This window comes from Batrachochytrium dendrobatidis (assembly GCF_000203795.2).
Source record: "Batrachochytrium dendrobatidis JAM81 unplaced genomic scaffold BATDEscaffold_18, whole genome shotgun sequence".
In the NCBI taxonomy this organism is placed as follows: Eukaryota; Fungi; Chytridiomycota; class Chytridiomycetes; order Rhizophydiales; genus Batrachochytrium; species Batrachochytrium dendrobatidis.
In genome coordinates this window covers 222,706-249,746 of record NW_006281116.1, presented here as the reverse complement: position 1 = coordinate 249,746, position 27,041 = coordinate 222,706, and the positions used below count along the sequence as shown (strand labels likewise).

At 37.9% G+C, this 27,041-nt stretch overlaps 12 protein-coding genes across 12 annotated transcripts; 8 read left to right on the top strand and 4 right to left on the bottom strand.

Moving 5' to 3' along the window:
* Positions 1 to 673: 673 nt before the first annotated feature.
* BATDEDRAFT_92612 (uncharacterized protein) lies at positions 674 to 983 on the top strand (the record flags this gene model as incomplete). Its single annotated transcript, XM_006682857.1, has 2 exons — positions 674 to 787; positions 885 to 983. 2 exons carry the CDS (start codon positions 674 to 676, stop codon positions 981 to 983), a joined length of 213 nt encoding a protein of 70 aa, XP_006682920.1.
* Positions 984 to 1,720: 737 nt separating this feature from the next.
* BATDEDRAFT_7062 (mitochondrial 54S ribosomal protein YmL47) lies at positions 1,721 to 2,128 on the top strand (the record flags this gene model as incomplete). Its single annotated transcript, XM_006682683.1, has 1 exon — positions 1,721 to 2,128. A coding segment is annotated over one exon (408 nt), but the record flags the coding sequence as incomplete, so codon positions are not given.
* A 327-nt stretch (positions 2,129 to 2,455) lies between these two features.
* Positions 2,456 to 3,253, bottom strand: BATDEDRAFT_28426 (uncharacterized protein; the record flags this gene model as incomplete). Its single annotated transcript, XM_006682750.1, has 3 exons — positions 2,456 to 2,747; positions 2,954 to 3,026; positions 3,133 to 3,253. 3 exons carry the CDS (start codon positions 3,251 to 3,253, stop codon positions 2,456 to 2,458), a joined length of 486 nt encoding a protein of 161 aa, XP_006682813.1.
* A 340-nt stretch (positions 3,254 to 3,593) lies between these two features.
* On the top strand, positions 3,594 to 6,494 carry BATDEDRAFT_28425 (uncharacterized protein; the record flags this gene model as incomplete). The annotated part of the gene is made up of 6 exons (XM_006682749.1): positions 3,594 to 3,684; positions 3,831 to 3,859; positions 4,025 to 4,997; positions 5,047 to 5,690; positions 5,786 to 5,998; positions 6,096 to 6,494. The coding sequence occupies 6 exons, from the start codon at positions 3,594 to 3,596 to the stop codon at positions 6,492 to 6,494; spliced, it is 2,349 nt and encodes a 782-aa protein (XP_006682812.1).
* Positions 6,495 to 7,167: 673 nt separating this feature from the next.
* On the bottom strand, positions 7,168 to 7,419 carry BATDEDRAFT_92659 (mitochondrial 54S ribosomal protein YmL37; the record flags this gene model as incomplete). The annotated part of the gene is made up of 1 exon (XM_006682821.1): positions 7,168 to 7,419. One exon carries the CDS (start codon positions 7,417 to 7,419, stop codon positions 7,168 to 7,170), a length of 252 nt encoding a protein of 83 aa, XP_006682884.1.
* Positions 7,420 to 8,065: 646 nt separating this feature from the next.
* Positions 8,066 to 8,879, top strand: BATDEDRAFT_14862 (uncharacterized protein; the record flags this gene model as incomplete). Its single annotated transcript, XM_006682705.1, has 4 exons — positions 8,066 to 8,102; positions 8,373 to 8,501; positions 8,584 to 8,605; positions 8,681 to 8,879. 4 exons carry the CDS (start codon positions 8,066 to 8,068, stop codon positions 8,877 to 8,879), a joined length of 387 nt encoding a protein of 128 aa, XP_006682768.1.
* A 563-nt stretch (positions 8,880 to 9,442) lies between these two features.
* On the top strand, positions 9,443 to 13,115 carry BATDEDRAFT_14792 (rRNA-processing protein UTP21; the record flags this gene model as incomplete). The annotated part of the gene is made up of 14 exons (XM_006682695.1): positions 9,443 to 9,634; positions 9,731 to 9,758; positions 9,845 to 10,066; positions 10,135 to 10,264; positions 10,332 to 10,692; positions 10,766 to 11,033; positions 11,125 to 11,258; positions 11,346 to 11,460; positions 11,555 to 11,637; positions 11,713 to 11,904; positions 11,993 to 12,284; positions 12,378 to 12,526; positions 12,611 to 12,809; positions 12,901 to 13,115. 14 exons carry the CDS (start codon positions 9,443 to 9,445, stop codon positions 13,113 to 13,115), a joined length of 2,580 nt encoding a protein of 859 aa, XP_006682758.1.
* Positions 13,116 to 13,481: 366 nt separating this feature from the next.
* Positions 13,482 to 15,530, top strand: BATDEDRAFT_21047 (uncharacterized protein). The gene is made up of 4 exons (XM_006682714.1): positions 13,482 to 13,564; positions 14,601 to 14,672; positions 14,753 to 14,933; positions 15,004 to 15,530. The coding sequence occupies exons 1-4, from the start codon at positions 13,530 to 13,532 to the stop codon at positions 15,292 to 15,294; spliced, it is 579 nt and encodes a 192-aa protein (XP_006682777.1). The 5' UTR covers positions 13,482 to 13,529; the 3' UTR covers positions 15,295 to 15,530.
* A 590-nt stretch (positions 15,531 to 16,120) lies between these two features.
* On the top strand, positions 16,121 to 17,326 carry BATDEDRAFT_37546 (uncharacterized protein). The gene is made up of 7 exons (XM_006682809.1): positions 16,121 to 16,147; positions 16,370 to 16,483; positions 16,588 to 16,685; positions 16,764 to 16,862; positions 16,959 to 16,995; positions 17,072 to 17,093; positions 17,160 to 17,326. The coding sequence occupies exons 1-7, from the start codon at positions 16,127 to 16,129 to the stop codon at positions 17,189 to 17,191; spliced, it is 423 nt and encodes a 140-aa protein (XP_006682872.1). The 5' UTR covers positions 16,121 to 16,126; the 3' UTR covers positions 17,192 to 17,326.
* A 252-nt stretch (positions 17,327 to 17,578) lies between these two features.
* Positions 17,579 to 19,326, top strand: BATDEDRAFT_92540 (uncharacterized protein; the record flags this gene model as incomplete). Its single annotated transcript, XM_006682856.1, has 5 exons — positions 17,579 to 17,812; positions 18,019 to 18,181; positions 18,290 to 18,482; positions 18,581 to 19,178; positions 19,258 to 19,326. 5 exons carry the CDS (start codon positions 17,579 to 17,581, stop codon positions 19,324 to 19,326), a joined length of 1,257 nt encoding a protein of 418 aa, XP_006682919.1.
* A 75-nt stretch (positions 19,327 to 19,401) lies between these two features.
* On the bottom strand, positions 19,402 to 25,033 carry BATDEDRAFT_36249 (uncharacterized protein). Its single transcript, XM_006682798.1, has 22 exons — positions 24,576 to 25,033; positions 24,401 to 24,492; positions 24,069 to 24,317; positions 23,706 to 23,938; positions 23,568 to 23,634; positions 23,364 to 23,473; positions 23,211 to 23,304; positions 22,971 to 23,064; positions 22,699 to 22,894; positions 22,586 to 22,610; positions 22,439 to 22,507; positions 22,143 to 22,343; positions 21,745 to 22,071; positions 21,581 to 21,668; positions 21,275 to 21,509; positions 20,955 to 21,211; positions 20,665 to 20,912; positions 20,501 to 20,582; positions 20,073 to 20,428; positions 19,933 to 20,003; positions 19,766 to 19,863; positions 19,402 to 19,678 (listed from the first exon to the last, which is right to left on the bottom strand). Exons 1-22 carry the CDS (start codon positions 25,000 to 25,002, stop codon positions 19,425 to 19,427), a joined length of 3,873 nt encoding a protein of 1,290 aa, XP_006682861.1. The 5' UTR covers positions 25,003 to 25,033; the 3' UTR covers positions 19,402 to 19,424.
* A 753-nt stretch (positions 25,034 to 25,786) lies between these two features.
* Positions 25,787 to 27,017, bottom strand: BATDEDRAFT_28418 (uncharacterized protein; the record flags this gene model as incomplete). Its single annotated transcript, XM_006682748.1, has 3 exons — positions 25,787 to 26,045; positions 26,350 to 26,474; positions 26,931 to 27,017. 3 exons carry the CDS (start codon positions 27,015 to 27,017, stop codon positions 25,787 to 25,789), a joined length of 471 nt encoding a protein of 156 aa, XP_006682811.1.
* Positions 27,018 to 27,041: the final 24 nt, after the last annotated feature.

Genomic DNA, 27,041 nt, shown 5'->3' with positions numbered 1-27,041 from the left:
TGTTGAAAACTTGTCAAACATACCAGCCAGCACATCTTTACAGTTAGCGACAATATGGGTGGTCATGGTCATGGAAAATATCCTCCGCTGTTGGTATGGCGCTCTTGGAATTGATGTTCATTAGTCTGAATCATTCCTTTTTTATCCATCCAGCAGATACAATCATTTTCAAAGTGATGCTCAAGTGTCTGTCCTATTTCAATCCACTGATAAGCCATAACTGAATTCCAATAGCAACCATTAAACCCTTTGTATAACTGCTATATATGAGAGATGCTGTGTTGAAGTTGAAACTATAGACAACTCTCACTTGTCTATTTGTAGCTCTTATCTTTGGTCTATGCTGACTCATTGAGCATTTCATTTCAATGTGATGCCCTGAATAGTTGTTTTGAAATCATGGCAAAACTAACTCTTGAATATATACTAAATGCTGACGGAATGATTTAAAACGCCATTATAATGTGACCTGGAAACTTGTCGGTTCATGATTCTAGATTGATCCTGCTATTGGTATGCGCTTATTTTATCAACCATTTCAAACTATAATTTGGGCTGGGATCAATGCTAGATCTGTCATTGGCCAGTATATTTAAATCAATAGATGCACTTTAACTAACTTTTAGTTGTATAATGAATCTTGCTTTTCATTATAATAGAAAAATGGTATCACATGCGAGAAAACACTCGCCACTACTTCAAATTCAACCGTCGCATCATCTTCATTTCTACCATGCTAACATTGGTTTTCCCTGGCTTGCTGTGGTATGGTGCTGAAAAGTTTGCGGTAAGTTGTTGGAATCTCAAATGGAGTGACTTTGATTTAAACTGAACTGATCAAACGAGTGTGACGTATTTAATCTGATATTGTGACTATATTATAGTTTACAATGCAACCTGCTGGCGCTGGCCGCAAAGACTCTTGGTATGTTCCTCGTAACGGAAGACTGCATGTAGCTAATGAACAAAAGCCAGCAGAATAAACATTGTGACTGATTGTTTCAGCAACATGAATGCATATGCTTTACTGCCACATTCACGTAAAATGGATCACTAAATAAGAGTGTCAGTGCATAAAAATAACCAGTCTCATGGCATGATTGTTGTCAATCCTGTTAGATTTACTGATCTTCTGGTGGTTGTACAATGTATGGCTGCCAAAGGAGGATAATTTCAGTTTAAACCTAAAATTTGTATTATTATGAGCATTCTGTTTTGAAGAAACAGTCAATATTGGTAGCAAGTTACAACGAATATTCATCATATATTTCAATCAAGATAAAAATACTCCATTTTACATGAATACGGCTGTAAAAACGTGAAATGTGTTTTCTCTCCGTTCTCATGCCTTTTATCATCAGCTGTGATAAAACAGCTCTAAACTTCAAGTAGAATGGATTGTGATAGAGGGCATTTCATGAATAGATCTGAACAATTGAGAATCGAGCATTTCAAGTTTTGGCTGATACAACCAAAAATTACATTTTCGTTTTTTTCTGGTTTGATCCAATAGCAACTTGTCCATATGGTCTTCTGTGCCGGTGGTCTTGGATTGCTTTGGAAGAGCAGTCTGCGCTCATCCTCTATATTCCGCTCTGTGCAGTCTCATACTGTAACGGCTCCCACTTTGTCACTTTTTAATACTCATCTACCCACTGGTTTAGTTCCCTCGTGGTCATCTCCCATTGCTCATATTCAACGCCGATTTGCAGTCGTCAACCTTCGTCCTAAAAAAACAAAGTATCGCAAGGCACATAAAGGATTTTTTAAAACAAGACTAGGAGGCTCTATTAGAGGCACAACAGTTCGATTAGGAGAATATGGACTTCAACTTTTTGAACCTGGCCGTCTCAAGGACAAGCAGCTCGACACTGTTCGCACCATGGTGAATCGAATTCTCAAATCTGAAAAGGGATCTAAACTGATTCTTCGTATTTTCCCCCACAGACCTGTTACTGCCAAGGGTGCTGAAACTCGTATGGGAAAGGGAAAAGGTGCTGTAGAGTATTATGCTACTTGGGTTTCTGAAGGTGTGGTCATTATGGAGATTACTGGTGCGAGAAAGGATGTCGCACTCAAGGCTTTGAATGTTGCTGCTCAGGCTCTACCATTGCGAACTCGGGTGGTTCAACGGAATCCTGAATTGATTGATGCTCCCAGAGTTGTGCCATACTTTGTGCAGAAACGGTTACGTGATTGCGAGTTTAATGACTACGTTGCCGTGACAAAAGCACTACCACTTAGAGATCAGCCTGTATCCATCAGTCAACAATGAACAAATCTTTTAACCAGTTTATTAAAGAGTGGTGTGTGCACAGGTTATGAAAAAATATAAAGTTCGATAGTACGACAATTGGCTATACAGATCTTGTGTGATGTATGGTTTAGATTTTGCGAGTTTGGTCAGACTTGGTATCATCTATCCGTGCCAATTCAAATCAACTCAGAATTTATACTATTCAATGGGAAAGTTGAAATCGTCGAATCCAGATTCGAATAGCCTATTTTCATGCGACCAACACCTGTTTACCAATGCAATCGGCACATCTTCGAGTGCTGGGATCAATTCAGGCTTCAAGACTCGATTCAGGCCGTCGGAAGTCAACGCCATGGTTCGTGCATGCTTGTCAGTCAGCGTCATAAATGATTGAAATGGTGGGGTATTGAGAAGATTTGTTGCTGTAAACACAACAAGAGTAAACGGAATTAAGCCCAAAATCCAAAGCGGAATAGTAAGAGCCCAATTCCTAGTTAAATTGATTAGCCTGTGTGGATATGGATAAAGTACGGCTGTTTGTATTATTATGAGCATTCCGTTTTGAAGAATCAGTCAATATGTAGTGGCAAGGCACAACGAGTATTCAACCCAGATACAAATGCTCTGTTTTACGTGAACATGGCTGTAAAATATAAAGCCTCGAGTTGCTCCTCAAATCAAGACATTGAGATTTACCTGGATGGATAGTATGTAATTCCAATACTGTGTAATGCCCTATCTGGGAGAACTGACCATAAAATATACAGCGCTAGATTTATTATAGAGTATGATATAAGCAATCAATATACAAAGTCAGCAATACAGTTGAAACAGACGGACCTTGAAACCAGTGCATGAGCTATTCATTCACTCACCAAATGAAACAAACGATGATAGATAGAGCACAAAGCCATAGTATTCTCTAGTGGTAGAGGGAGTCCGCACACTTGGATCTATTCCACCTTGAAATGAGTTTTTAGACTGTGTTTTGTTCATGATATTCACGGCTAGCGACAAGAGTATTAGTATGGAGATAAAATCAAATGAAGTTGTCAGTAATCACCAACAGCGTGTATCATGTGTTTTTCAAAAATATTTAAAACTCATTCAACCATACAAAAGTGGGATTGAGTTGTATGAGTCTTATACCAACCCAAACCCATTGTATAATTGTTGATTATTATATAATGATCAACAATTATTGAGGAATCGAGAATGTCCAGCAAGTACAACGAATGTTTATTCCAAAGCAAAACGGAGACTGCAAAATAAGTGTTTCGTTTTACGTGAATACGACTGCAAAATCCAAATTCTTTGGTCAAGTTGACGGACAACCATGAACACTGCTATCGGACCAACTAGAAAAGCCAAATCTACTGTTACTGCCGAGCCTGTTAATTCTTTGTTTGTGCAATGGCTCACTGAATGTATGATTTATTGTAATTTTAATGAGACTGCATTCTTTTAAATGCTCTGGTTTGAAATGCTGGCCATGTAGATAGTTGATGTGCACTTCTAAATGACTTTAAGCATAAATCCTGACTCGGACAGATTTGTACTATATATGCTATAGGGTATGAAAAGGCAAAGACAGATGCGCATGTAAGCAGTGCTGCTGCAAGACTGCCTTGGATATACAAAAAGGTGGTTTGTGTTGTAGAATGATTCCTTGTGGATTTTGATGGAATGGGCATATGTTGATTGCAAATCAAAAGATCTTTGATAGTTTGAATCTATTGTAAGCTTATTCAAAAGTTGTGCACATAGGCTTTAGATAATATGAAACAATATCCAGAGCGACTCCAATCTGGAACAGCTGCCATCAAGGTAAAGAGCATTGGACCAAAAACAGCCGAGCGATTGCAAAAGAAGCTTCAGTCTCATTTTCAAGAAAATCCCGAGGCTCGGATAGAATGGGAGCAAGCCATCTGTAGTGACTCTGCAAAACAATTGAATTTGGAAAGCAAGTCGCTGTCAAACGTAGACAGATCTGGTCATGGGCCACTCACAATGACTTGTAATGAGCAATCAGATAGTATAGGCGATTTAAACTTGCAAACTTCCAAGACCAGCAGATCCATAAAGCCACATTCGCGCTTTTCAAACAGTACTGCAGAAAGTACCAACATGTACGTTCCTCGCTACAGATCTGGAGCATATGCTATTCTTTTGGCTCTTTACAAGCACGCTCCTTTATCGTCTGTCATGTCAAAACAAGAAATCATCAGCTCTGGTCAGCAGTATACCGAAGCATCTTTTTCCATTTCAAACTCAACATCCGGTCAGCCTCACACAGCATGGAACTCCATGGCTACTCTTATTAAAAAAGAGTTTGTCATTAAAACAGGTGTACCACACCGATTTTCACTTACAGAAGAAGGCATATCGATGGCTAAATTATTAACTCGATTGCAATCGTCCTCTCCATTAAATTCGCAGCAAGTGCAATTGCAATCGTCTCAGTCTAGCACAGTATATATAGAGCTATCTGGATCTGAAATATCTCATAGCGATACTGGGATAAGTGATTGCAATGAACCATTGACATTTGAAGACGACTGTTTTCAAGTTGAATTGGACTCGTTGGGCGATATTCCTTTTTTATCCAGTAATACAGCGCAAGTTGGAAATTCTGCTGCTAATTTATCTCGACAAACATTACACAAGACGGTATTTTCATACATAGACTGCGATGGCAACATGGTCAGTTCACGAAATGAAGCCGGTGTTGCAATATGTGGTAAATGGATGCATCATAGTATAATCTTGTTTTGAAACCATTTATAAAGGCACGACCAACTTGCTTATTTGGATGAATATTTTAGAACAAACGTCTACAGTTCGATATCGAGTTCAGTTTGATTTGCATCAAGTTACATCAGAGTTTTTACAACATGTCAAAATTGAAGAATGTATGATTGATCTAGATCGTCAAGTACGCGGGCTTTTACACGACTCGTTTGCTCCCGACTATTCTACAGAAATACCTGCATCAAGAAATCAACAGAGCATGCTAGACGATCGACTTGAAAGCGCAACGCACACACCTATAACTTCATATCCTTTGGTTACTAGCAATTCTAGTAAAATTCCTGCTACTGATGGGTTCGTTTTACCCAAAACATCAAAGATTCAGCTTATTCATTTTCCCGCTGGCTCGTTTGAGATTCATTTAGTGCTTGATTCACGAGAAGTAGTAAAGAAATCGAATAGACAACTATTTCAAACAGAGCTTGCACAACTTGGCGTTCCTATACTGACTCGAGCATTGGCGCTGGGAGATTTTATTTGGGTTGCTCGGAGACGAATCGCAAACGCAGCAACTTCAAAAGAATTTGAAGATCATGAGATTGTGTTGGACAGCATTATTGAACGCAAGTTGATGAGTGATCTCGTTGCTAGTATAAAAGACAATAGATATAAAGAGCAAAAGGTAGACACTAGTTTTATTTGTACCACTCGTGATTATTTGTTGCGCATTTGAATTTTATATTGTAATTTGACTGCCATTTTTGAATCTCTATCTAGTTTCGGCTGAGCAACTGTGGATTAAGCAACATCACATATCTGATAGAAGATGGTTCTGGTAGTGATGCTGAAGGATTTGGAATGGGCCGCATTCGAGCAGCCATGACTCAAATACAAGTCTTGGACCATTTTTTCCTTAAGCGATCCAGTTCTGCTCTAGATACTGTTGCGTACTTACATTGCATGACCAAATTTATAACGACAATGAACAAGGTCAGGAAGGCTTAGTTGTCATATGTGCACTATTGGATATAATCCAATTTTGTGATTCTGACACGTCATCATTCATACATTGTGTTGATTGTTCTAGAATAAGGATTTGTATGCATTACGAGCCGTAGATGTATCCAAGGACACGGTTTTGCAAATGCGACGCACGGTTGCAGCAGATCTAAAAGTGAGCTTGGATACCATTTTACTTTCGTACGAAGCATATCATGGCATCAACACCAAAACTGGCGCATTCACATGTGGTGATCTGTGGATACGACAGTTAATGTGTATTCCTGGTGTCAGTGCAGAGAAAGCAGCCGTGCTAGCTGCTCGTTTTCCAACACCGCTTTCAATGGTCAAGTCGCTTGCAAGTATACCAGATAAAAAAGCAAAAATTGCCATGCTGCGATCACTTGGCGAGGGACGCAAAGGAGTTGGAGCAGCTCTTGCATTGACCATTATAGAATTTTTTGAAGCTGATATGTATTCGAAATAAATGTATAATGCATTCATGCCAATGATTTGAATTAGATGGATTAACTTGACGATGGTGAAATTGGCGCAAAAACAAGCCTTATTTAAGCTATATTGATAGACTTGGTCGCTATTTGTTTTTGATGTGGAAATTTCAGGATTTTAACTTGAATTTACAGTCAATATAAGATATGAGCTTGTGTGAAAATAAGTTATACTAATAAATGGCAACCACAAAAGTCGAACCAATCAAATTTTAGAAATTGAATGTCCGAGGTTTCACTAATGTTTAATCGAGGCTAGTCTACTCGAGAAAGTCATCAAACTGAAATAGTTGCACTATTACTGTCCGATTCACGCAAAACGGACACTAAATAAAAACTAAAATGTTTACATCATATCAGAATTCCAGTTAATCCACATTCTCCACACCTGTTTAATCTTCAACTCTTCTTTTATTCAAACCAAAAATTGGATAATGTATGGTTATACCAAACAAGGATAACCTCAGTTCAAAACTATAGTTTAATTTCATATATCATGATGACTGCAACTGTTGAAGAAGCAATCAATTAGTAGTAGGGGGATCCAGCATTGCTCATTTACAGGATAAAAGCTATGGATTATGTAGGCGGAATTGGAAAAGGCCAACATGCATTAGCATTAGGGCATAGTTTAAAAATACAGCAATTTATTCAAAACGACTTGGTTTGCTTGGCAAGTGTATTGGCTCTGATCTTTGCACGAGTGATTGTGCGCAAATAATTAATGTCAAGTTTATCTTCGAGAGCCAAGTAATCAGGTTTTGGATCTAGCAATTTCCATAGCCATGCTGGATATTCTGAATCATCCATCGCAACTGGGTCTTGACCGTCCTTGAGTACATTGATTCCTTTCAACACAGTGCCTTTTTTGCATGAGGATATAATGGCTGTGGCTAAAAACATTTAAAAATGTATGTTTTGATACTTTAATTCAGTAAAATGCTATAAATCAAACGGAGGAGGCTATCAAGTCCAATGCTTCTTATCGACTACTTTTACGCACCTGACTGTGTTACACTATCGTCTTTTGCCGATGTCGAGTTGCATCTCAAGAAAGAAAATATGGGATACTTGGGTTGATTTGCGATGATTGGATACAAGCCAGAAGCTCCAAAGGTCGCCCGAGCAAATGTTTGCAATCGAGATGCATGAGCGAGACAATTCATGCTGACGATTGAAAATAAAAAGAAAACTTTGAATTGTTAGAAAATTCAGTCCGTCGCGAGCTCGAAAGCCATTCCAGTGGTTGATGGTGAATCTAGTACTCTACTACTATTGCTTGATCTTAATGTTGCTGACATGTGTCCAGTCCAGCTACCTTTACAATTTTCAATTAAAATCCATTGATTATCACACCTATCCATTTTATAGTCTTTTTTTTTGAAACTGGGATCACTTCTTATTTGCCAGTGCTTGACCACACTTTTTAGGTTAAAATGCTGTTGAATGATTCAAAGTACTTCATAGACTGTTTGGAGCAATATATCCTGAGGAATTTATATAGCCATCAGTACAGATGCGAAACTCTATTTCTAACCATTTCAAAAGTATGGGTATCAAATTTCTACTGCTCGTATCCCGTCAAGGTATGATTCTGGATAGATATTTTACATGGCATACCAACATGACTCTATTATAGTAAGCTATGAGCTGGTATAAAAAGAATGCGTAGCAGCCAGTCCAGACAGTTGAATATTCCAATCAACCCAAAGAAACTCCTTTGCATACAAGCGACTTGACGTATTTCAATGACTAGCCATTATCAGTATGAATACACCTAGCTGATGACTAATACCTTGATGCATGTAATATATATGTTTGGCTGCATCAAACAACACACGACATTCTAAACATAGGCAAGATTCGCCTCACAAAGTGGTTTACTTCCGACTGGGGGATTAAGGAAAAGACCAAGATTGTCAGGGATGTCAGCCAAATGGTATTAGCAAGAAAAGCTAAAATGTGCAACGTTCTTGAGTTTAAAGGTATATGATGCTTCAAGAACATTGTATCTGCCAAACTATAGATGAACATGGTAGCATCTAATTTTTGATCATTCAAAATTAGATTTCAAGGTGGTTTATAGAAGGTAAAGCTACGTTTAAGCTAAGCAGATTGGAACATGTCATGAAAGATAAACTTATTTTTTAATCAATTTGTCCAGATATGCAAGTCTATTCTTTGTCGTTGGGACAGATGTGAATGAGAACGAGCTGCTTACCCTCGAGGTAATTCATCGCTATGTCGAGATTTTGGACAAGTGGTTTATGAATGTGTGCGAGCTGGACATCATATTCAACTTTCAGCAAGCATACACAATCATTGGTAAGCTAATTGCCTACAACAGAATGTTTCAATTTTGAATGATCCAGTTTAACATTCTGTATAAACTACCATAGATGAACTGCTTATTGGAGGTAATATACGGCGTGTATTAAAGTGCTGGAAATTTAATCAATGCTGCATTATTTATCTAGTTTGATCAAATGCAGGTGAATTGCAAGACTCTAGTAAACGTGCCGTTTTGAATACACTCAAGCGAATTGACGAGGTAAAACTTTGCATTATTGCGTTTACTGCTGATTTAAATTAATGAGGCATTATGACTGTAGGCGGAGCGTCAGGAGGCAATGGAAAGAATTTGATTGCCGAATAAACGAGATTTTTATCCAACTTTGACTTGATTTTAAGCTGTTTTAGTATCAATTCTTTAAAATCAAACATGTAATGCGCTATCTGAATGGAAATCATAAATCACGTGACATTGATTAAACATTTGACAAATTTTTTGAATGAAAATTCGGCATTAAAAAATTAATTGTATTTGAATGCCAGCTACAGAGAGTGTTGAGATTGTTAGTGCTCATACTGCCAAGGGTGGAGTTAACACATTCAAGCGCAAGCATCAAGGTAATATATTTACTGAATGCATTTAATCAACTTGCCACTAATTCAGGTTTACCGACTAATCTTCAATCCCTCATCTTTAACTCCAGGTCTTTATACTCAATTTCGTGCACTTGGATATGTTACTGCAGATGTGCCAGTTTCATTTCAAACTAGAGGCCAAGCATACTTTATTACTTCTTCAATTGGTGATTCGTTTCAGATTTTTGATGTGAGTATTGATCGACACTTGTTGATTTGGCAATGGAGTTGATGCATTGGTACTGATTCGCTTTTCTTGGTAAACTACACATGTTTGATTATATAGGGCGAAAAAATGGGATTGCTGTTTGTTTGTAAGTCGACGACTTTTATTCTACATTTGATTGGTGATTGAGTATGCATTTTAATCGTCTTTTACATATTCACTTTATCGGATCAGCTTCAAAACTTGAATTCCCCATTTCATCGATTGGATCTTCTAGAGATTTGACATTTGCTGCTTCTGGGTCAGAGATTGTTGTTTTTCGCCGCCAAAAAGAAGAGTATCGTCTTTTTGATGAGAACCACCCATCAGAGATCATGAGCTTGCTAGTTCTTGGAGATTTGGTCTTTTCACTATGTTTTGACAACACTGTTCGCATATGGGATTTTAAAACCAAAGGTATGCGATGATGTCGTGAATATTGCATATATGTTTGATTACTTACCTTGTTGGTTTTAATTTGATAGAATTTGCCAATGAGATTTCGTTTTCTAAAAACTTTACTGTAACTCAAATTCTGCATCCAAGCACATACTTGAACAAGGTGCTGTTTGCTAGTCAACAAGGAACAATGCAGCTATGGAATGTTCGAAACATGTATGTATTTTTGTATTGAGCTTGCTTCTATTCGATAAAAACGATTCTCGACTAATATGTTGTATAGAAAACTTGTTTATGAATTCAAATCATTTGGGTCTCCTATTTCGTGTCTTGCCCAGTCTCCGTCAATCGACGTAATAGCTATTGGTCTTCTTGACGGAAGCATCATTATCCACAATATTAAAGTGGACAAGGAGATTCTAAGATTCAAGCAGGATGGCAAAGTGACTGCGATTACCTTTAGGACAGATGGATCTCCAGTGATGGCTACAGCCAGCATGCACGGTGATGTTGCCTTGTGGGATCTAAATGAACAGCGCATCATCCATGTTATGAAAGGCGCTCATGATGCGTCAATTCACTCGTGTATGTTCTACAATGGCACTTCAATTTTAGTGACTGCTTCTTCAGATAACTCCATCAAGGTATGTATATAACTAGTGATGTATTTGAATTGTTTATTTTTGGTTTAATTTGTACTAATGATGATGGTTACAGCAATGGATGTTTGATAGTTTGGATGGTATTCCTCGTCTTTTACGACTTCGTAGCGGTCATCATAAGCCGCCTACTATGATTCGTTACTATGGTGAACACGGTCATAATATTCTTAGTGCTGGACAAGACCAAGTGCTGCGATCATTTTCTGTCATTCGCGATAATCAGAATGTTGAGTTGTCGCAAGGCTCGCTTGAGAAAAAAGCCAGAAAAGAAAATGTGCATATTGATGCGCTCAAATTTCCACAAATCATTCAGTTTGATGCCAGTATGTATCAATGACTTTATCCCGACAAGTTATTTAATAAGGTTTAAATTATTGACTTGCTTTTTGTCATGTCAAACCTGATAATCAATAGATCCTGCAAAAGAAAAGGAATGGAGCAATATTATTACATGCCATGCAAATCAAGCAACTGCCCGCATTTGGAGTTTTCAGCGCAAAGCCATAGGAAAACATCAGATTGTCTCTAAAGATGGTTCGGCGATAAAGGTGTGCTTTGATTTATTTTCAAGATCTATTGCTGCTGCAGATGGTGTGATGTAACACTTGATTCATTTATAATTTTTAAATATTCAGTCAGTTGCAATTTCAAGCTGTGGCAATTTCTGTTTTATTGGTACCAGTAAAGGCCGTGTGGACAAGTTCAATATCCAGTCTGGATTGCATCGCACTGTTTTTGGTGGCGAAAATGGTATGTGCCAAACCCAATGGTCTTTTCGATGGCACACATGTAGTTGATATGAATCAATTGACTAATATTTACGCTACTAAAAATAATCATACAGCACATACAAAGGCTGTTACTGTTATTGCACCAGATAATGTTAACCGGTTTGTTTACACTGCATCTTTGGATAAGACAGTCAAGGTAAGAATGCTTGATAAATTTCATAGTCGATGCGATTGGATATCAATTTTGTGTTTCTTACGATTATCCCGGCAGTGTTGGAATTTTTTGAAAGGACGCCTTGAACACACCATGCAGTTTGATAGCCCGGTGTCACACATGCTGCTACATAGTCAGAGTGGACTGCTTGCACTTGCAACAGATAGTATGGGGATTTTTGTTGTTGATACTGATACGAAAAAGATTGTGCGTGAGTTTTGGGGACACAAAAATCGCATTACCGACATTGTAAGTGAATTGGATCGAGTTAATTTTGATTACATCAAGGTTTTTGGATTGAGCCAATGTATTTTTATTGTTGGTACGAATACTTTAGGCAATTAGCACGGATGGCCGTTGGATTGTATCTTGCTCATTGGATAGCACTATCCGTACATGGGATCTTCCCACAGGCTACCTGATTGACGGTTTCCGTGTATCTGAGATCCCAACCAGCATTTCTTTATCACCTACTGGAGATTTTCTTGCCACGACGCATGTCAATCATATGGGCATATTTTTATGGGCAAATCGTAGTCAGTACGAAAATATTCCAGTGCGTCGTATGGATGAAGAAGATTTATTTTCATCTACTGCTACGCTTCCTGCAAGCGGTGGTAATGTCCAAGGTGATTTTTGATATACGGCTAGACCACTGCTTGATGAATGTATGCAGGACAACCTGTTTGAGTTGGCTAATAGTTTGTGGTGTTTAGATGAAGAAGCAAATGGTGTTGACGAGGTTGACAAGGAGGGCATGGACAAGCAAACAAGCGATGATGAATTTGTGGATATTACCGACGGCATGATTTCGTTTTCACTGCTGCCGAAATCTCGTTGGCAAAATCTATTGAGTCTAGAGGCAATCAAGGTACATGCTTTAGCAATAATTTTGGGTTAGGGTATAATGATTTATAGGATGGGTTGATGCTGACAGAAGATCAAATGGTTATAGAAACGCAACAAGCCTATTCAACCCCCAAAGGCACCTGAGCGAGCACCATTTTTCCTTCCTACGATTGCAGGAGCAACACCACATTTTGAGATTGTGGAGCAGACCAAAGAAGAAAGTAGTGGTCGTGTTTTCAAGAATATGATAGTGGATATAAGCAAGCTTGCACGATTATTAGATGAATGCCATCAAGCCAAGGATTGTAAGTATAAACCTGAATGATTGCACATCCAGCTTAATAGTTGCAATTGGATCAAACTAACCCGAAGCGTGAAATTGGAATGATTCAATAGACTCGAACACTATGGAGTATCTCAAAAGTTTGTCACCTTCAGCGATTGATATTGAAATAAGGACGCTTCCAGTTGATGCAGAGCATATATATATGCGATACTTTTTAGAATTTGTAGCATTCCAACTCGAGACTTTGCATGATTTTGAACTTATCCAAGCATACATGAATGTATTTTTAAAGGTAAGAATGATTGATGATGCAAGAGAATGGTAAAGACTGTAACTAATGAATGTAATGATAGATTCATGGGGATGTGCTGATGACAGGACAGAAAGAAACGCGGGAAGATCTCGCCAGGGTTCAAAAACTTGTATCAGATTTATGGAATAGAATGGAGAGCAAGTTGCAATATGGACTGTGTGTTGTTGAGTTTGCTCGTGGAGTTGCAATGTAATAAAAATCAAGAATTTTGATATAATAACTATAATTTTACTATTAAAACTCTACAATTTTAATAGTAAAAAACTTGATAATTTTACTATTAAAAATCAACAATTTTACTATCAAAACTCTACAAATTCAATAATAAAAATCACTCTTTAAAGTCTAGTCAAATCCACCCCAACTCAACGCCTCAGTCGGCAATTTCTTGTTTTCTTTCCATCCTCCACTTACTGCAAAGCCGTTATGCAAGCCATCAAATGCGTGGTTGTGGGTGATGGGTAAGCTACTGTCATGATATCAATAGTATATTCTATCTTCTTCATGTCTTCTCGAGTGTCTTGCTCGGCCAGGGGCTGTTCGTTCCATCTCCACACGCCCTTCTACAACTACTGCAGTAATGAGTCTACTTACTGTCAGGTAGAACCTCATCTCTACTTGGATATGCAATGGGTTTATTTTGCTTGATTAGATATGCGTCAGATGGCCATGATGGAATGCTATCACTGGCTGCGCTTCAAGTAATCTTGTCTTGTCTTGACGGCATCACAGTGCTCTCAGTGTGTGCCAATAGAACCCCAGTGTGCATATTCAATAGGCTACTGAGCTGAATGTACAGTCACAGCAATGTCTCTTCTATTGTCTCGTCTGGTGTATCTGAGCTCGTGCTTCGTTAGTACTGGGATTGTCATGACGGACTTGTGGGACTCCCACACTCTGAAATTAACTAGTACTACCCTGTAGGCCATTTCCAACCCAATATCCTTGACTAGTCTGCCATATACACCATTGTCTCGACATGTGAATTCTCATGTTTATATCTCCTTGATTCTCCATTATCTACATCACTTTGTGCTCTAATGTTGGATACGCATTTACCACCAAGTGTGTAAAGGCTGCTTTCAAACCAGCCATCAATCGCTTTATACTTTTAATTCCATTCTATTCACTTGTATTGCAAGGTGTATTAAACTTGATGAATATCAAAAATTTACTACTTGCTGGTTGCTCCATAATGGATGGTATTGTATTTCAGATCCACTTCAAAATCCTGTTTTGATCACAATGGGATGGCGTACTGTTTACTGAAAGTGCGCTGACTTGTTGCTGCTGCTTTGTTGATCCATATTCAATATTACCAACCACCCTTATCTGATGCTACCCTATAGGCTATACGCTTATTATCTTCGTGTACTATGCAATTGCTTTGTTTTTAAATCTGGTCAAGTACAGGATATATTACTAACGTGGCTTATGCTTTGACTCTACTAAATCTGTTCAACTCGTCTATTTCTGAATGAATCTACACAACCTCAGTGCTGTTGGAAAGACATGCCTGCTCATTAGCTACACTACTAATGCTTTCCCTGGTGAATACATTCCAACTGTGTAAGTAATAAGATTTTCAGGCATTTATTATTGCTTGCCATAGTATTCAACACGGGTTTCTTTTTAAATGTTTAAACTAGGTTTGACAACTACTCCGCAAATGTCATGGTCGATGGCAAACCAATTAATTTGGGCTTGTGGGATACTGCTGGTCAGGAAGATTATGATCGTCTTCGACCATTGTCATATCCTCAAACCGATGTGTTTTTGATCTGCTTTTCACTTGTTAGTCCTCCATCATTTGAAAACGTTAGGACAAAGGTACAGTTTGTTGAGCTGTATACTATGTTCTGCTTTGATACTGATTGTTCTGTCTGAATGATTCAAATAGTGGTTCCCCGAGATTAGTCACCACGCGCCTGGTACTGCATGTATCCTTGTTGGAACCAAACTCGATCTTCGCGAGGACAGAGATACCATTGATAAACTTCGCGAAAAGCGCATGGCACCTATTACCTATCCTCAAGGCTCACACATGATGAAGGAAATCAATGCAGTGAAATATCTCGAATGTTCAGCACTAACACAAAAGGGACTCAAGAACGTATTTGATGAAGCAATCCGAGCCGTACTCATGCCTCCTGAAGTTAAAAAGAAGAAGAAGGCGTGTCTTGTGCTGTAATATGGAAATCTATTATTCTCATTCAGTTCATGTTGCCTTTTTTCGATCAGTCTGTCTATTGTTGACGTCTAATCACTCATCTGATCTCCACTTCGTTACTCCACTTGACTATTAAGCCATCTTGTTTTCGTTGTCTTGCTTCTCTAGGTCACCACCCTGAGATCAATCTATCACTACTATTTTCTTTCTCTCTTTTTAAAAAACAAAACCGTTACTGAGCTTGGTTGTTTCTATCCAATTTCAAGTGTTTGCATGTGTTTTATCGCGTATATACAATTCTCTATTTTAACGAGCCGGTACGAATAATGAATGGAAAACAGTTTTTGAGTAGATTTGTGAATGGCAGAGAATAAGAATCTCACTTTAGTAGTCGTTGGTATATTGAAAGACCATTTACAAGACAATAATGAAAGTGAGCACTTGCAATTCTCTAAAGCGTTCTGTTTTGAACTCAGCTTACAGTCGTATTCATATAAGATAAATCATTCAACAAGAATGCCAAATACATCATCTCATGAAATGTCAATTTACTGGACAAGATTGTGTTTTCTGTCCATTTCTGTATAAAACCAACCGAATATTTACATTGCAATCCAGTAAACTTCACTTTGCTATCTTGCAGATACGATCAAGTCTAATTAAAACCCAAAACATTACAGTCTTGGAAATGCAGACAGAAAACCAACTTTATCAAAACACAATAAATTAAGTGTGAATTATCATTCCATAAAGCTGCCTTTATACTTTGACTCCTTATTTAGTGTTCCATTTTACGTGAATACGACTTAAATCCCTGACTTGATCCATCTGCAGCATCTAGCTTGGTTTAGCCATGTATGCACATCGAGAACAGGCAAGTCATTACTGGATGCTTGCTACCTGTTTTTGAGAGGCATGCTTTTCATATCGTTCCTGGTCACCTACAAAAAGCTTCTGGTCTGGCTAGTTTATATCCAAAGTCCATATATCTGACCATCCACTTTTACCAACGAATGGTCATTGATGGCATACCCTCACTTGCATGTGTTTAAAGAAATACTCTGAAAAGCTGACTTTTGCATTGACTTTAAAACAGACTGTCGAAGAGCGATACGGAATCCCAGAAAACTTTCTCGAGGTAGAAGTAAGAGACCCTCTTCTCCATGAAGAAGGTCGTAACAAATATGTCGACTATGAAATAGTGTTTCGAGTAGGTTTTTAGAATATGGCTTGTATACCAATACAGTTGATTACATCATGCTTATTGATGTGTTGGACTTGTCCATTGGTTGTACATTTTGAAACTATTGCCAGACCAATCTTCCGGCGTTCAAGTTGAAGGAGTCTGTCGTGAGGAGAAGATATAGCGATTTTGAATGGTTTCGAGATGCATTGGAGCGAGAAAGCAATCGGTAATGAATTGTCATATTTTGCTTAATCAGTTAATACTGTGCCATAGTAATGTACTTATCTCGGCTTCTCTTACTCAGCGTAAATATCCCTCAGCTTCCAGGAAAAATATTTACCAATCGGTTTACTGATGAAGTCATTGAGCACCGAAGGCGAGGACTGGAACGATTTACACAAATGTGAGTGCAAGTTTGGTTGTAGTTACCATGTAAATGCCAATCCATTTTAATCATTGCTTAACGTTGAAATGTCAAATTCATTTATTCTGTATACAGTGTTGCGGGCCATCCGCTTCTTCAAACTGGCTCAAAGGTACGAATGCTTTGATTGCTGAATAGCATTGGGTTTATAGTAAAACTGACTAATTTGTCGTTGCATTTCAATTTAGATTCTTGGACCATTTCTTCAAGGTAGCAATTATGCATCCTAATCGTATTCTGTACTAGTTAAAATACTAACCTGGTTATGAATACTAGATCCATATTTTGGCAAAGACTTTCGAGGTTAATTATAAAGCTGTCGGCTATAATACAAGATGCTACATGGAATACTGTTTTTATACTATGCACCACCATTTACTTTCATTCCGCTTATTGTATTAAAATGCTTTTGATAATTAAACTCGACTTTTATGAGCCATGATAAAGCTTCCTGTCCATTCATACATTTGCATGATTTCTGCATAATGAAGCTAGCTTTACGAGTTTATTCTTGTTTTAAAAAGGTATTGACGCAATGAAAAGGTTGCTTGAAAGATTGGAAATTTCGACAGCAGCTGGATCGAATATTACATGACATTGAATCTTTAATCGAATAAACTTGATTTGCTTTTTAAATGTTGTACAGAATTTCAAACAAGCTTACCAATTCCTATCATTGCTAGAAATTTCACTAAATGAATACAACACTTCCGCCGCTACCCTCCCGACCCAACAGCAAAGTAGCCAATGAATACAATTCAGATGAATTACCTACTCCAGCCTTGATGCATGGTGTGACTGCTTCAACCGGGAATACAATTCCAATACCCAAGGCACAAGCGTATATCGCTATTTTCGAGGATGCACTTGACCAACTTGCAGTCCTCGGTGATATCACTCCGGAAGCATTCAAAACTGACAACAAACAGGTAAATGTACATTTCTTTTTCAAGTTCACCCCATATAAGCTCGTGTATATTTCTATACAAGCTACTCTATAGTTGGACTAGAGTCCAAGTACCTTTGATTCAGATATCGGCTTATTTGACGCGCCGCGATTCTAAATTGACCATTACACCACTTCATCAACTGCATTCTCCAAACATACCTGTACATTTGAATAAACTCCAATTAGATATCAGAAAAAATCACTCGAATTTTATTTGAGCAGCGTGCATTGCAAGAACGATACCAGGAACTTTTGTTTGAACAAGATCAACAGCGTACACAGTCCAACAAACCAAAGCTCAAGGAAATTCAAACCACAATTGCAGATGTATTTTCTCAGCTTCAAGCAAGTACTCAAGGTGCCTATTGTATTTGATTCTATAGTGGTATTTTGGCTCCATTTAATTACTTAAAATACACTGTAATACAATTTACTGTTTCTGTGACGAGGGAAATAGGTTTGGCGAGACATTTAAAGGCCCACCCAAGCGTCGCACAGAACTTACTTAAAATTCAACAAGAACGAACCGCATTTCAGTCACTTTTATTCCGATTGATTCACGAGTTGCGTGATTCTCGTTTCGACTCTCTGATTTTCACCGTCGAAGAAGAGTATAAAAAACGAAATGCTTTACAACACACAATCAATAGGTATACAATTGGTTTACTGACAACATTTCTATTGAATGATGGCAAACCTTAATTAAATTGATATACGAAATTTAAACTTTGCAATCAATTACCATTAGAGAAAATGATGCATCGGATATGCTCAAAGAACTGCAGCGTGATCTTGGTAACGAAAAAAAACTTATTCAAGACGAAATCACTGATCGAAATCAAGTTATACAACAGCTTAAAGACACAATTCAAGAAATAAATACACTTACGGCATCTGAACAAAAATACATTAAAAAGGAAGTGAAAGCTCACGAAAACTCTGTACGGCTGCAGTGCCAAGAAAAAGAGAGTGAACTGGTCGAGGAAAAAATGCTGCTACGGAAAAGGCTGAATCAAGAACGATTAGCACATCAAAAAATAGTCGAGTTTTTGAACCATCAGCGAAATGCACTGGAAAAGGAAATTCAGGAATGGATGATCAGATACGAAGAAGACACCGAAGCAAAAAGCGTAGAGCTGGAAGCTTTAAAGCAAAAACGATCGCAAGATTTAGATCGGTTTGAAGAGCTTGTTGTTGCATACGAAGCGCTTGAAAAAATAGTCGATGAAGATAAGCTTGTAAGAGCCAAAGAGATTGAGGAACAGAAACGACAACAGACCTATACTGCTGCATGTGTCAAGATTCAACGTTGGTTTCGTAAACGCAAGCAATTACGCACACAGCAAGTAAGTAATCAAAAATCATATACTTTTTAAATAGTTGATTTGATACACTGATTTTTCTACTTTCAAATTCCCAATAAAGACGGCAGCCAAGGCGCCAGTTAAACAAGCCAAAGCAGCCAAAGCAAAAAGTAAAGGCAAGAAAAAGTAGCAAGGTTCTTCAAAAAATGTTTATTCGACTTAAGACCGTTCTACTCGATAAAGCTTTATCAAATATACTTGAAATAAATACCAATTCAAAAATAGCATTTATTCAATCATCAGACTCATTTCAATCAAACACAAACGCACACATTCGTTAAACATCTGCTCCAGATTGCAATCCTGGACAAATTTAAAAAATGCATCTTGCTCTTGAACATACTCTGAATATAGGTTTCGAGCATGTGCATCATCGAGATCTGGATGGAGTGTACGTAAAAGAGTAGGTGTGGGAACTGACACAATGTTTTGTGGAGGAATAAGATACTTTAGCAAATACGGCTTTTCTATACTCTCGGCATCTATCATATGCACCAATAAAGTTGTCAATATGTGGCAGTCATAAGTGTAATCCCACATTGTATTTGAAAATGCACAGGATTACTTACAAGCTTCGTGGATGATGGCAAATACAGAGGTTTTTCGTAACAAAGCATGCGTTTGCTCGATCGATGAGTGACGAAACTTGCCGAGAATTTCAACCCATCTATTTCAGAATGCTCGTTAGTACAAAAAATATACATGTAACTCCAGCTTATCAAAAGCAAATACACACCCGCCACTAAGCCATGCCCGACGCCAAACGAGCTGAACATAGAATTGTTCGGTTTCCTTTGAGTCGGTTTCCTAGAAAAACATCAACATATAAATCCCACGAGTGCAAACTCAAATGCTATAAAACACAAAAACTCATACCATTGATACATTCCCATTGCTTTCTGTGTTCAGATACAATCCAATTTGCTCCATAGCAGAAAGAAATCGGTCTCTAGAGTTGTCCTCATTCAAAACAGAATCACGAATAGTAAACAGCTCCAGAGTATCATGAAGTTCTAGTTTAAATCCACACAACAGCACTTGTAAAGCACGTTGAACAATCTTTAAAAGCACAGGCCGCGATCGAGTAAGCTGAGAAAAGCATTTGGATAAAATCAAGTCGGTTTGCTTATCTACATTCATAGTTCCCGTACGCAAGTTGATAGGAATCATCTCCATAAACTCACTAGTCACTATGTCCTGCAAAATCACCAGATCACGGGCACGCTCAAATTCTAAATACATATAGACATAAGCTACCTGTATGGACTCTTACGAATAATCTAAAAAGTCTATGCGTTACTTACGGGTGCAAAACTTTGATTCTTGAAAACTTTCCAGGCTTTCTGCGGCTTCCACTGCGGCAAGTTTAGAAAGACTCAACGCAAGCTAAATCACATTATATGAAAAATAATACATAAATAACACACATGGCATTGCAACAGTATATCCGGACATATCATTCTCGTACCATTTGCTTTTCTCGAGATTTCACGCTTCCCGCTACATCCCACAATGCTTTGGAGGCATCAGGGTATCGACCCACAACAATATCGTGGATCCAAGACAATGAAGGTGTGTTGGAAAAGGAAAAAAACCGATCCAAATGCTCGTGGTATTGAATTGGCTGCACTAACAACTCGTGATACATGCCTGGTAGTGTCGACAAAACAGGAAATGGTTTAGTGGGCAAATAAGTACTCTTTATATAGTTTAATGCTATAACCAGTATATAAATTCATTATCAAACATTAAACCTACATTTTTTCAAATAAGTTTCAAACAAGACATCACTAAACTCAAATCCAAACAAGTCTAGATACGTCTTTATACGATGCGATTGGTTCTCAACATTTAGGCAAAGATTAACTAGATAATCAAGCTCGCGGTATTTTTCAGCCAACTCAAATGCATGATCTGCATGTCCCAAGTGAACTAGAGGTTGAATGATCTTGCTCAAATTGGCACTATACTTTTCTTTCAGTGCAATCAATCGATGCTCTTCCTGCGGCCCACACCTAAACGAATTCAACAGTTAGGCGTACCAAACTAAACAAATGTATTCAAGTGTCAATACTTACGTAGTCAAATACCCCAAGCGTTCATGAAATGCACCAAGAACTAAATCAGCCAGCTTACAAAATTGAAAGCCCATTTTAAACTTGAGATCGGCAACAGAAGAGCATTCAAGATCAAACAAATCCAACTCATCCAAAGGATCTTCAACAATAGAGTATAGAGATTCGATGGATCTCTTTAACAGCTGCAATGTCGCCTCGTACAAATAAATCAAACAAGTCAACACATTATCCGTTGCTAAATAAATGCAATTAGTAAAACTGTCGACTTTGCTCTTCAAACATCACAATTAGTACATATAAACTCACCAGTCCATGATTCAACAACACATTCCGAGGAAAGCTCATACAACGTCATATTTTGCTGTCTGTATTCAAGTGCTGCACTAAAAGCAATCTAAACTCCGTCCAGACCCAGATAGCATATCAGTATATATACTAAGCAACACAAAGTTTACGAGCATAATACACACCATCATGATTCGATTCAACTCAAACACCTCTAGTTGGGCTTCTTTTCCTCCAGAGCCAATATGCATATCACGCACTCTCTGGATAGTAAGCACGAGAAACTCGTCCATGTGTTCAATTTTATGCTCAAAAAAGTCTTTTATGGGATCCTCTTGAGAAAGCTGGCTAGTCATAAACTTATCAATGCTTTCTTCCAAAATTAAAAGAGACTTGTTGCGTTTAACCGCCTCTGCATCCCCTCTAACTTGATTTATAAGACGCCATAGTTGTTCTGCTACAGCAATTTTTTCCACATTAAACGCCAGTTTAAACCTCGTTGCTAGTGAAATCTATATAGTTGTTGACATGTTAAATCTTTACTAGCTAGCACCGTTAGTACAAGGAAATACAGCAGATATACCTTGTGAAGCAACCCGTGTGATGAAATAATAGAAATGATATGGTCAATGCGATGAAAACGACCGCTGAGCTGGGCACGCATGTCAATGATCGAGTGAATATGTTGGCTAGTTGAGTTTAAAATAGATCTGGAAACATGCAATGATGCAGCATCAATATCACCGCCTGGCTGAACAAGATCAAATGCGATTGGGTTGGACCGCTAAAGCAAGAAAAATGTAAAGGTAAACATAACACGTCAATCATACTGTGCAATGCCTTTCAAGTATTATGACGAGTATTTATTGGCAATCATACATCAGTGCTGTTGCTGCCAAAAAACACGGCTTGCTCCAATTTTGCGCAAAGAATTTGAGTCGAACGCTCCTAAACGGTTTAGTAAATCGTATTAAATATAGTTGATGAGAATAAGCACATGTATTGTATATAGTACTCTACTTTTACTTGATTTGGAATATCCTCGTTCATTCTATAAAGTAATTGTCATATTAGTTCATTGAAATATTCCAAAATCATCCATAGTATAACCGCCATAAAAATATAATCAAACAGCATACTCAATTGTATCGTCTGCACGAACAGCTGTAGCAGATACAGTAATTTGCACAAGATTAGGACTTGATCCATGAAATACAGCAATAGCAGATACAGGTGCATTAGCATCTTGCTGAAAAATACGGGGCTTATCAACTCCAAGACCAAGAATATGTGTATGAGTCTGAGTAAATGGTAGCAGCTCTTCAAAATCAACATCTATAAATGGGTGTTAATAAAGCACTGCTTTGAGTTTAAATGCAAAATATCGACACTCATTACCACACAAACATACCTGGTTCCAAAGTAGAAATAATAACGTGGTCCGTAGTATTAGCAAAAAAAAATGGACCTCCATTGGACAATGCTAAAGAAAGTGGTGGAGCATCCTAAAATATACAATATTCATAAATTAGCATAATGTCGAAAGTATCCGTTTTGCTAACAAATATCCTACTTTATCGTCTTGACTGAATTTCAAATTGCAATAAAATGAATGATCCCAATTTAGTATTCCGCTGCGCTCCTGACATACCAAAACTGAGTAATGGCATTGAGGTTCAGAAATGGAATATCCAACCAAAATTGCCAGTTGATCGTTTCTTGACAGTATAAGTTTTAATAAGAGACTATATGCAAGAGATAGTATACAATCAAAATAGAATCTCAGGCCAACCAAGTACAATACCTTGTAAAGTCTGCATCTTCGATACAAATGCGGGGATAGTGAGATCCAATCGATACAGTGTTGGCTAAATGGTTTCTAATTGCTGAATGAATCTCAACCTCCATAACCAACTTGACAGTTGAAATGCCAGTTTAAAGTTAATAAAATAGTTTCAAGATAGCTCTCTAATAACGAAATGAAACTGCGCCATGTATGCAACATTACCTTGTCTGCTTGTGTTTTGGACAGTATCCATTTTTGAAGTATGTCTTGGGTCAAAACATATAGTTCACTAAATTTATCGAGGTTTGAAAAAAATCAAAACTTCATGGTAGTATAATGCAATTGAAACAAAAATCTCACCATCCAGTGCGTCCATCAATAACTTTTCCAGGAATCAGACAAACCAGATTGCCATTAGCAACAGGTCCGACTTCGATCTCTTGCGAGCCATAACCAAAAAGAGAAGTGACGCGATTGAACATTCCAGATGAGCGTTGAATAGGCGTACATGTAAGTCGACCAAGCCCATTCAAATCAAACAAGGAAACTTGAAAAACAACAGAATTCTGCGTTCCAATAACAAACCCAACAGGCTATTGAATCCGTTATAGTTTTAGCATTGATTGGATTGAAAATACAGAGATAAATAACAACAAATAGGTAAGAATCAAGCAGTGTGAGAGAGATCTATTGATTTTTTTAAATTAAAGAAAATTAGCATACATCACAGTTGATCAAAAATGAAACGCAATCGCTGGGAGCAATAGGAATCTTGATTTCACGAAAACTCTCTGGGTTGAAGGTAATGTTTTCCCAGAACCTGACACGACCATCAGCCGTACAAGCAAGAAGCCCAGTTTGTCGAGCACCACTAGAGAAAGGTGTCACAAACGATACAAGTGCATGCTGATCCTTGTAAGCACTGTCACCCATGGGAAACTGCATGCATGGTGGAATATAGGTTGCATTTTTCTACAGTCATTTTGCACCATTGAATACTGTCAGTTTTTCCGTACTAGATTGAACCATTTGAAATTGAATGAATCCTGAACTACCTTGGTGTACTGCCAGACAAAGCATCTATCGGGAACAGCAATAATAGCGTATCCAACAGTCTGATCCACGACTGCATGAATTGCACTAACACCTGAAGATCGATTATTCATATCAAAGATGACACAGGTTAGATCTGTATACCAATTGATATTACTACTGCAATACAGGACTAACCTAGATTAGTCTCTTGAATAAACTGCAAAGCATCTGGATGGGATTCGCCAATGACAGTGGCTTTATGGGTAGCACTTTGAAGCAGCACGATGTCAGGAAGATGACGAGATGGATTGGCAGGTTGAAATACAAATGAATCTTGCGAATGTTTATCCATGGATATATTAGCAGCATCGAATGGATTCACTGGACGAGACAATAGAGGAGAATGAGAAATGGACGCAGAACTAGCAAGACGAGACTGTCTTGGTTCAGTAAGTGCATGTCTGACTAGCAACGCAGAACTGGGATGATGTTTAGGAGTGGAAACTGGTGCATTTTTTCTTGAATTGGAAGCTGATGCATTGATGGCAAGTCCAGTAGTGTGTGTTCTGATTGGAGTCTGGCCAACTCTTTGATTAGGAGGGCGAGGAGTCTGACTAAACATGGTCTAGTGAATGTTGGCTGCGAGGATTCTGAATGACTTTTACACTGCTCAAGTTCAAAAACTCAAGTCGACGCTTCAAAGTGCTGCACGAGATTCATACGATTTGGTTTCCTGTCAAATCAATTCAATCTTGAATGGCTGCGTTTGACTGCTGGCTTTTTAAATTGCCAATTTAACTGAATTCCATGAATTAAAACTCTTTAAATAGTCGAGTGTGCTGGAGTGATCCTTGCTCGCATATTCTAAATTCGTCACTATTGACTGTTATATAAAGTTGATTCGTTCCATTCATTTCTTGAAAAACTGTCGCGACTGTCAAGACTATCATTGTTTCTGTCATAATGATGGTTTTAAACTCCACCATAAACCCAACATATTAATATTCATCACTATAAAACCTTGATAAATCGACTTGACAAGTCTGTCTTGGATTTGAATCATCAAAAAACTCGACACCCGAATCAAGATTGCAATGGTCCACCGCTTGCACCAAACACCGCTGGTGATAATTATTAAATCCATACTTTAAAAATACTAGTTTGGGACAAGTCCGAGTTGAAGCCTGCAGATTGTTTCAAGTAATATCATATAGATCTTGAATTTTACTCGGATCTCCAATATCAATAATATTGATTACATAGTCATTCATGCTATGATGAATGGTTTGGTTTTCTGTATTTACTACAAGCCATGCTCACATACTAAAACCTTGAAATTATTTTGACAAACTACACAAATACTACAGCTGTATTCACGTAAAGTGGGACTTGTATTTGTCCTGCAGTCATCGTTCCAGAATATGCAATGATTGAATATTCATTGTTTTCCTACTACAGATTGACTTGATAGGCACTCTCAGTTCTTCAGTGTCTGGAATTGCTCGACAAACGAACCCATTCTTTATTATACTCGAGTCATTTTCTGCAAGGCTTAGGAATGTATAGTATGGAACTGTGTGGTATGGTTCCAATCTGCGCGCTGTTTGTTGAATGGTTGGTAAACCATGTCTAATCAGAAAGTTGCTTTGTGGAATGTAATACTGTCTAGGATAGCATGCATGTTTGGAAATGTTGCATGTCGTTGTTTAGAAAGTCAATATTACGATCTTGACAGTTTCCTTGGTCAGCCTCAAACATACCGACCATTGTATGATGCACACAATCAAACCACAGTTTTAATCTGTTGTGTTTAGACCTTACATTCTTGTTTTTGCATAACCATACATTCTAGATCGACAAGTTTGATACTAGACTCGTCCATTGAAATCCAGATACCTGGATTCACTGTTCTACTGTTGTCAATAAAAGCCTCGATACATTCCTTGTTACCAATCTGTTCGTCACTCACAAGAGTTGGTTTTTCCACGTAATATTGTTATCAGGATCATTGACAATGTTGGCCGGGACATTTGCGCTTGGCAAGGTCCACAAATGCGTCTCAGTGTCTTGTTGCCCAAGTGTGGAGGACCACAACTTGTTACATGTCCAATTTTGAATGTCATCAATTTTTTGTTTAGAATTTGTTTGTCATGATACCACGAAAGTATATTTCTTGCAACCTTCAAATCCAAGCAATTTTGAAAACATCATTCCAAAAGCTGACCATCAATCAATGATTTGATGTGCTGGTTTGATGACAATATATCATAGAAAGTTTTGACATAAAAGTACATTATTCCATACGTAAAAGGACATGTTTTGAATGCTAAACCTATCACAAACTGTTTCTAAACGATGATTCCAGGAGCACAACATTGTTCAGTAAAATTGACACCAATCAAGCATGACTGTTTATCATGTATTTTAACACTTATTTTGTTTCATTTTAGATAAATATGGTTGTAGAAAAACTCTGATTAATTAGAAAAAACTCGATACATTTGCAAGGGCAATCAGTCGTATACATTGTTTCAAATTAGATTCTCATACATACAGAAATGGAACGTATGAAGCACATCCCCATGCAGATACAATCAATTTATTGGTTTCTATTGGAGAGTCTACACTATCTGCCATCAATTCGGAAACACCAGTCAGTTC

What these genes read in the sequence shown, in the direction of transcription:
- BATDEDRAFT_36249 (XM_006682798.1), bottom strand. Translation starts at nt 25,002, where the DNA reads ATGTTTAGTCAGACTCCTCGCCCTCCTAATCAAAGAGTTGGCCAGACT. An exon ending in CATTTTTGATCAACTGTGAT is followed by an intron (nt 23,939 to 24,068) that starts GTATGCTAATTT and finishes CGGATTCAATAG; the next exon opens with CCTGTTGGGTTTGTTATTGG. An exon ending in TGAAACTTATTTGAAAAAAT is followed by an intron (nt 20,913 to 20,954) that starts GTAGGTTTAATG and finishes TACTGGTTATAG; the next exon opens with CATTAAACTATATAAAGAGT.
- BATDEDRAFT_37546 (XM_006682809.1), top strand. Translation starts at nt 16,127, where the DNA reads ATGTATGCACATCGAGAACAG. An exon ending in TTCTTCAAACTGGCTCAAAG is followed by an intron (nt 16,996 to 17,071) that starts GTACGAATGCTT and finishes ATTTCAATTTAG; the next exon opens with ATTCTTGGACCATTTCTTCA. An exon ending in TCTTGGACCATTTCTTCAAG is followed by an intron (nt 17,094 to 17,159) that starts GTAGCAATTATG and finishes TATGAATACTAG; the next exon opens with ATCCATATTTTGGCAAAGAC.
- BATDEDRAFT_21047 (XM_006682714.1), top strand. Translation starts at nt 13,530, where the DNA reads ATGCAAGCCATCAAATGCGTGGTTGTGGGTGATGG. An exon ending in GGTGAATACATTCCAACTGT is followed by an intron (nt 14,673 to 14,752) that starts GTAAGTAATAAG and finishes TGTTTAAACTAG; the next exon opens with GTTTGACAACTACTCCGCAA. An exon ending in TTGAAAACGTTAGGACAAAG is followed by an intron (nt 14,934 to 15,003) that starts GTACAGTTTGTT and finishes TGATTCAAATAG; the next exon opens with TGGTTCCCCGAGATTAGTCA.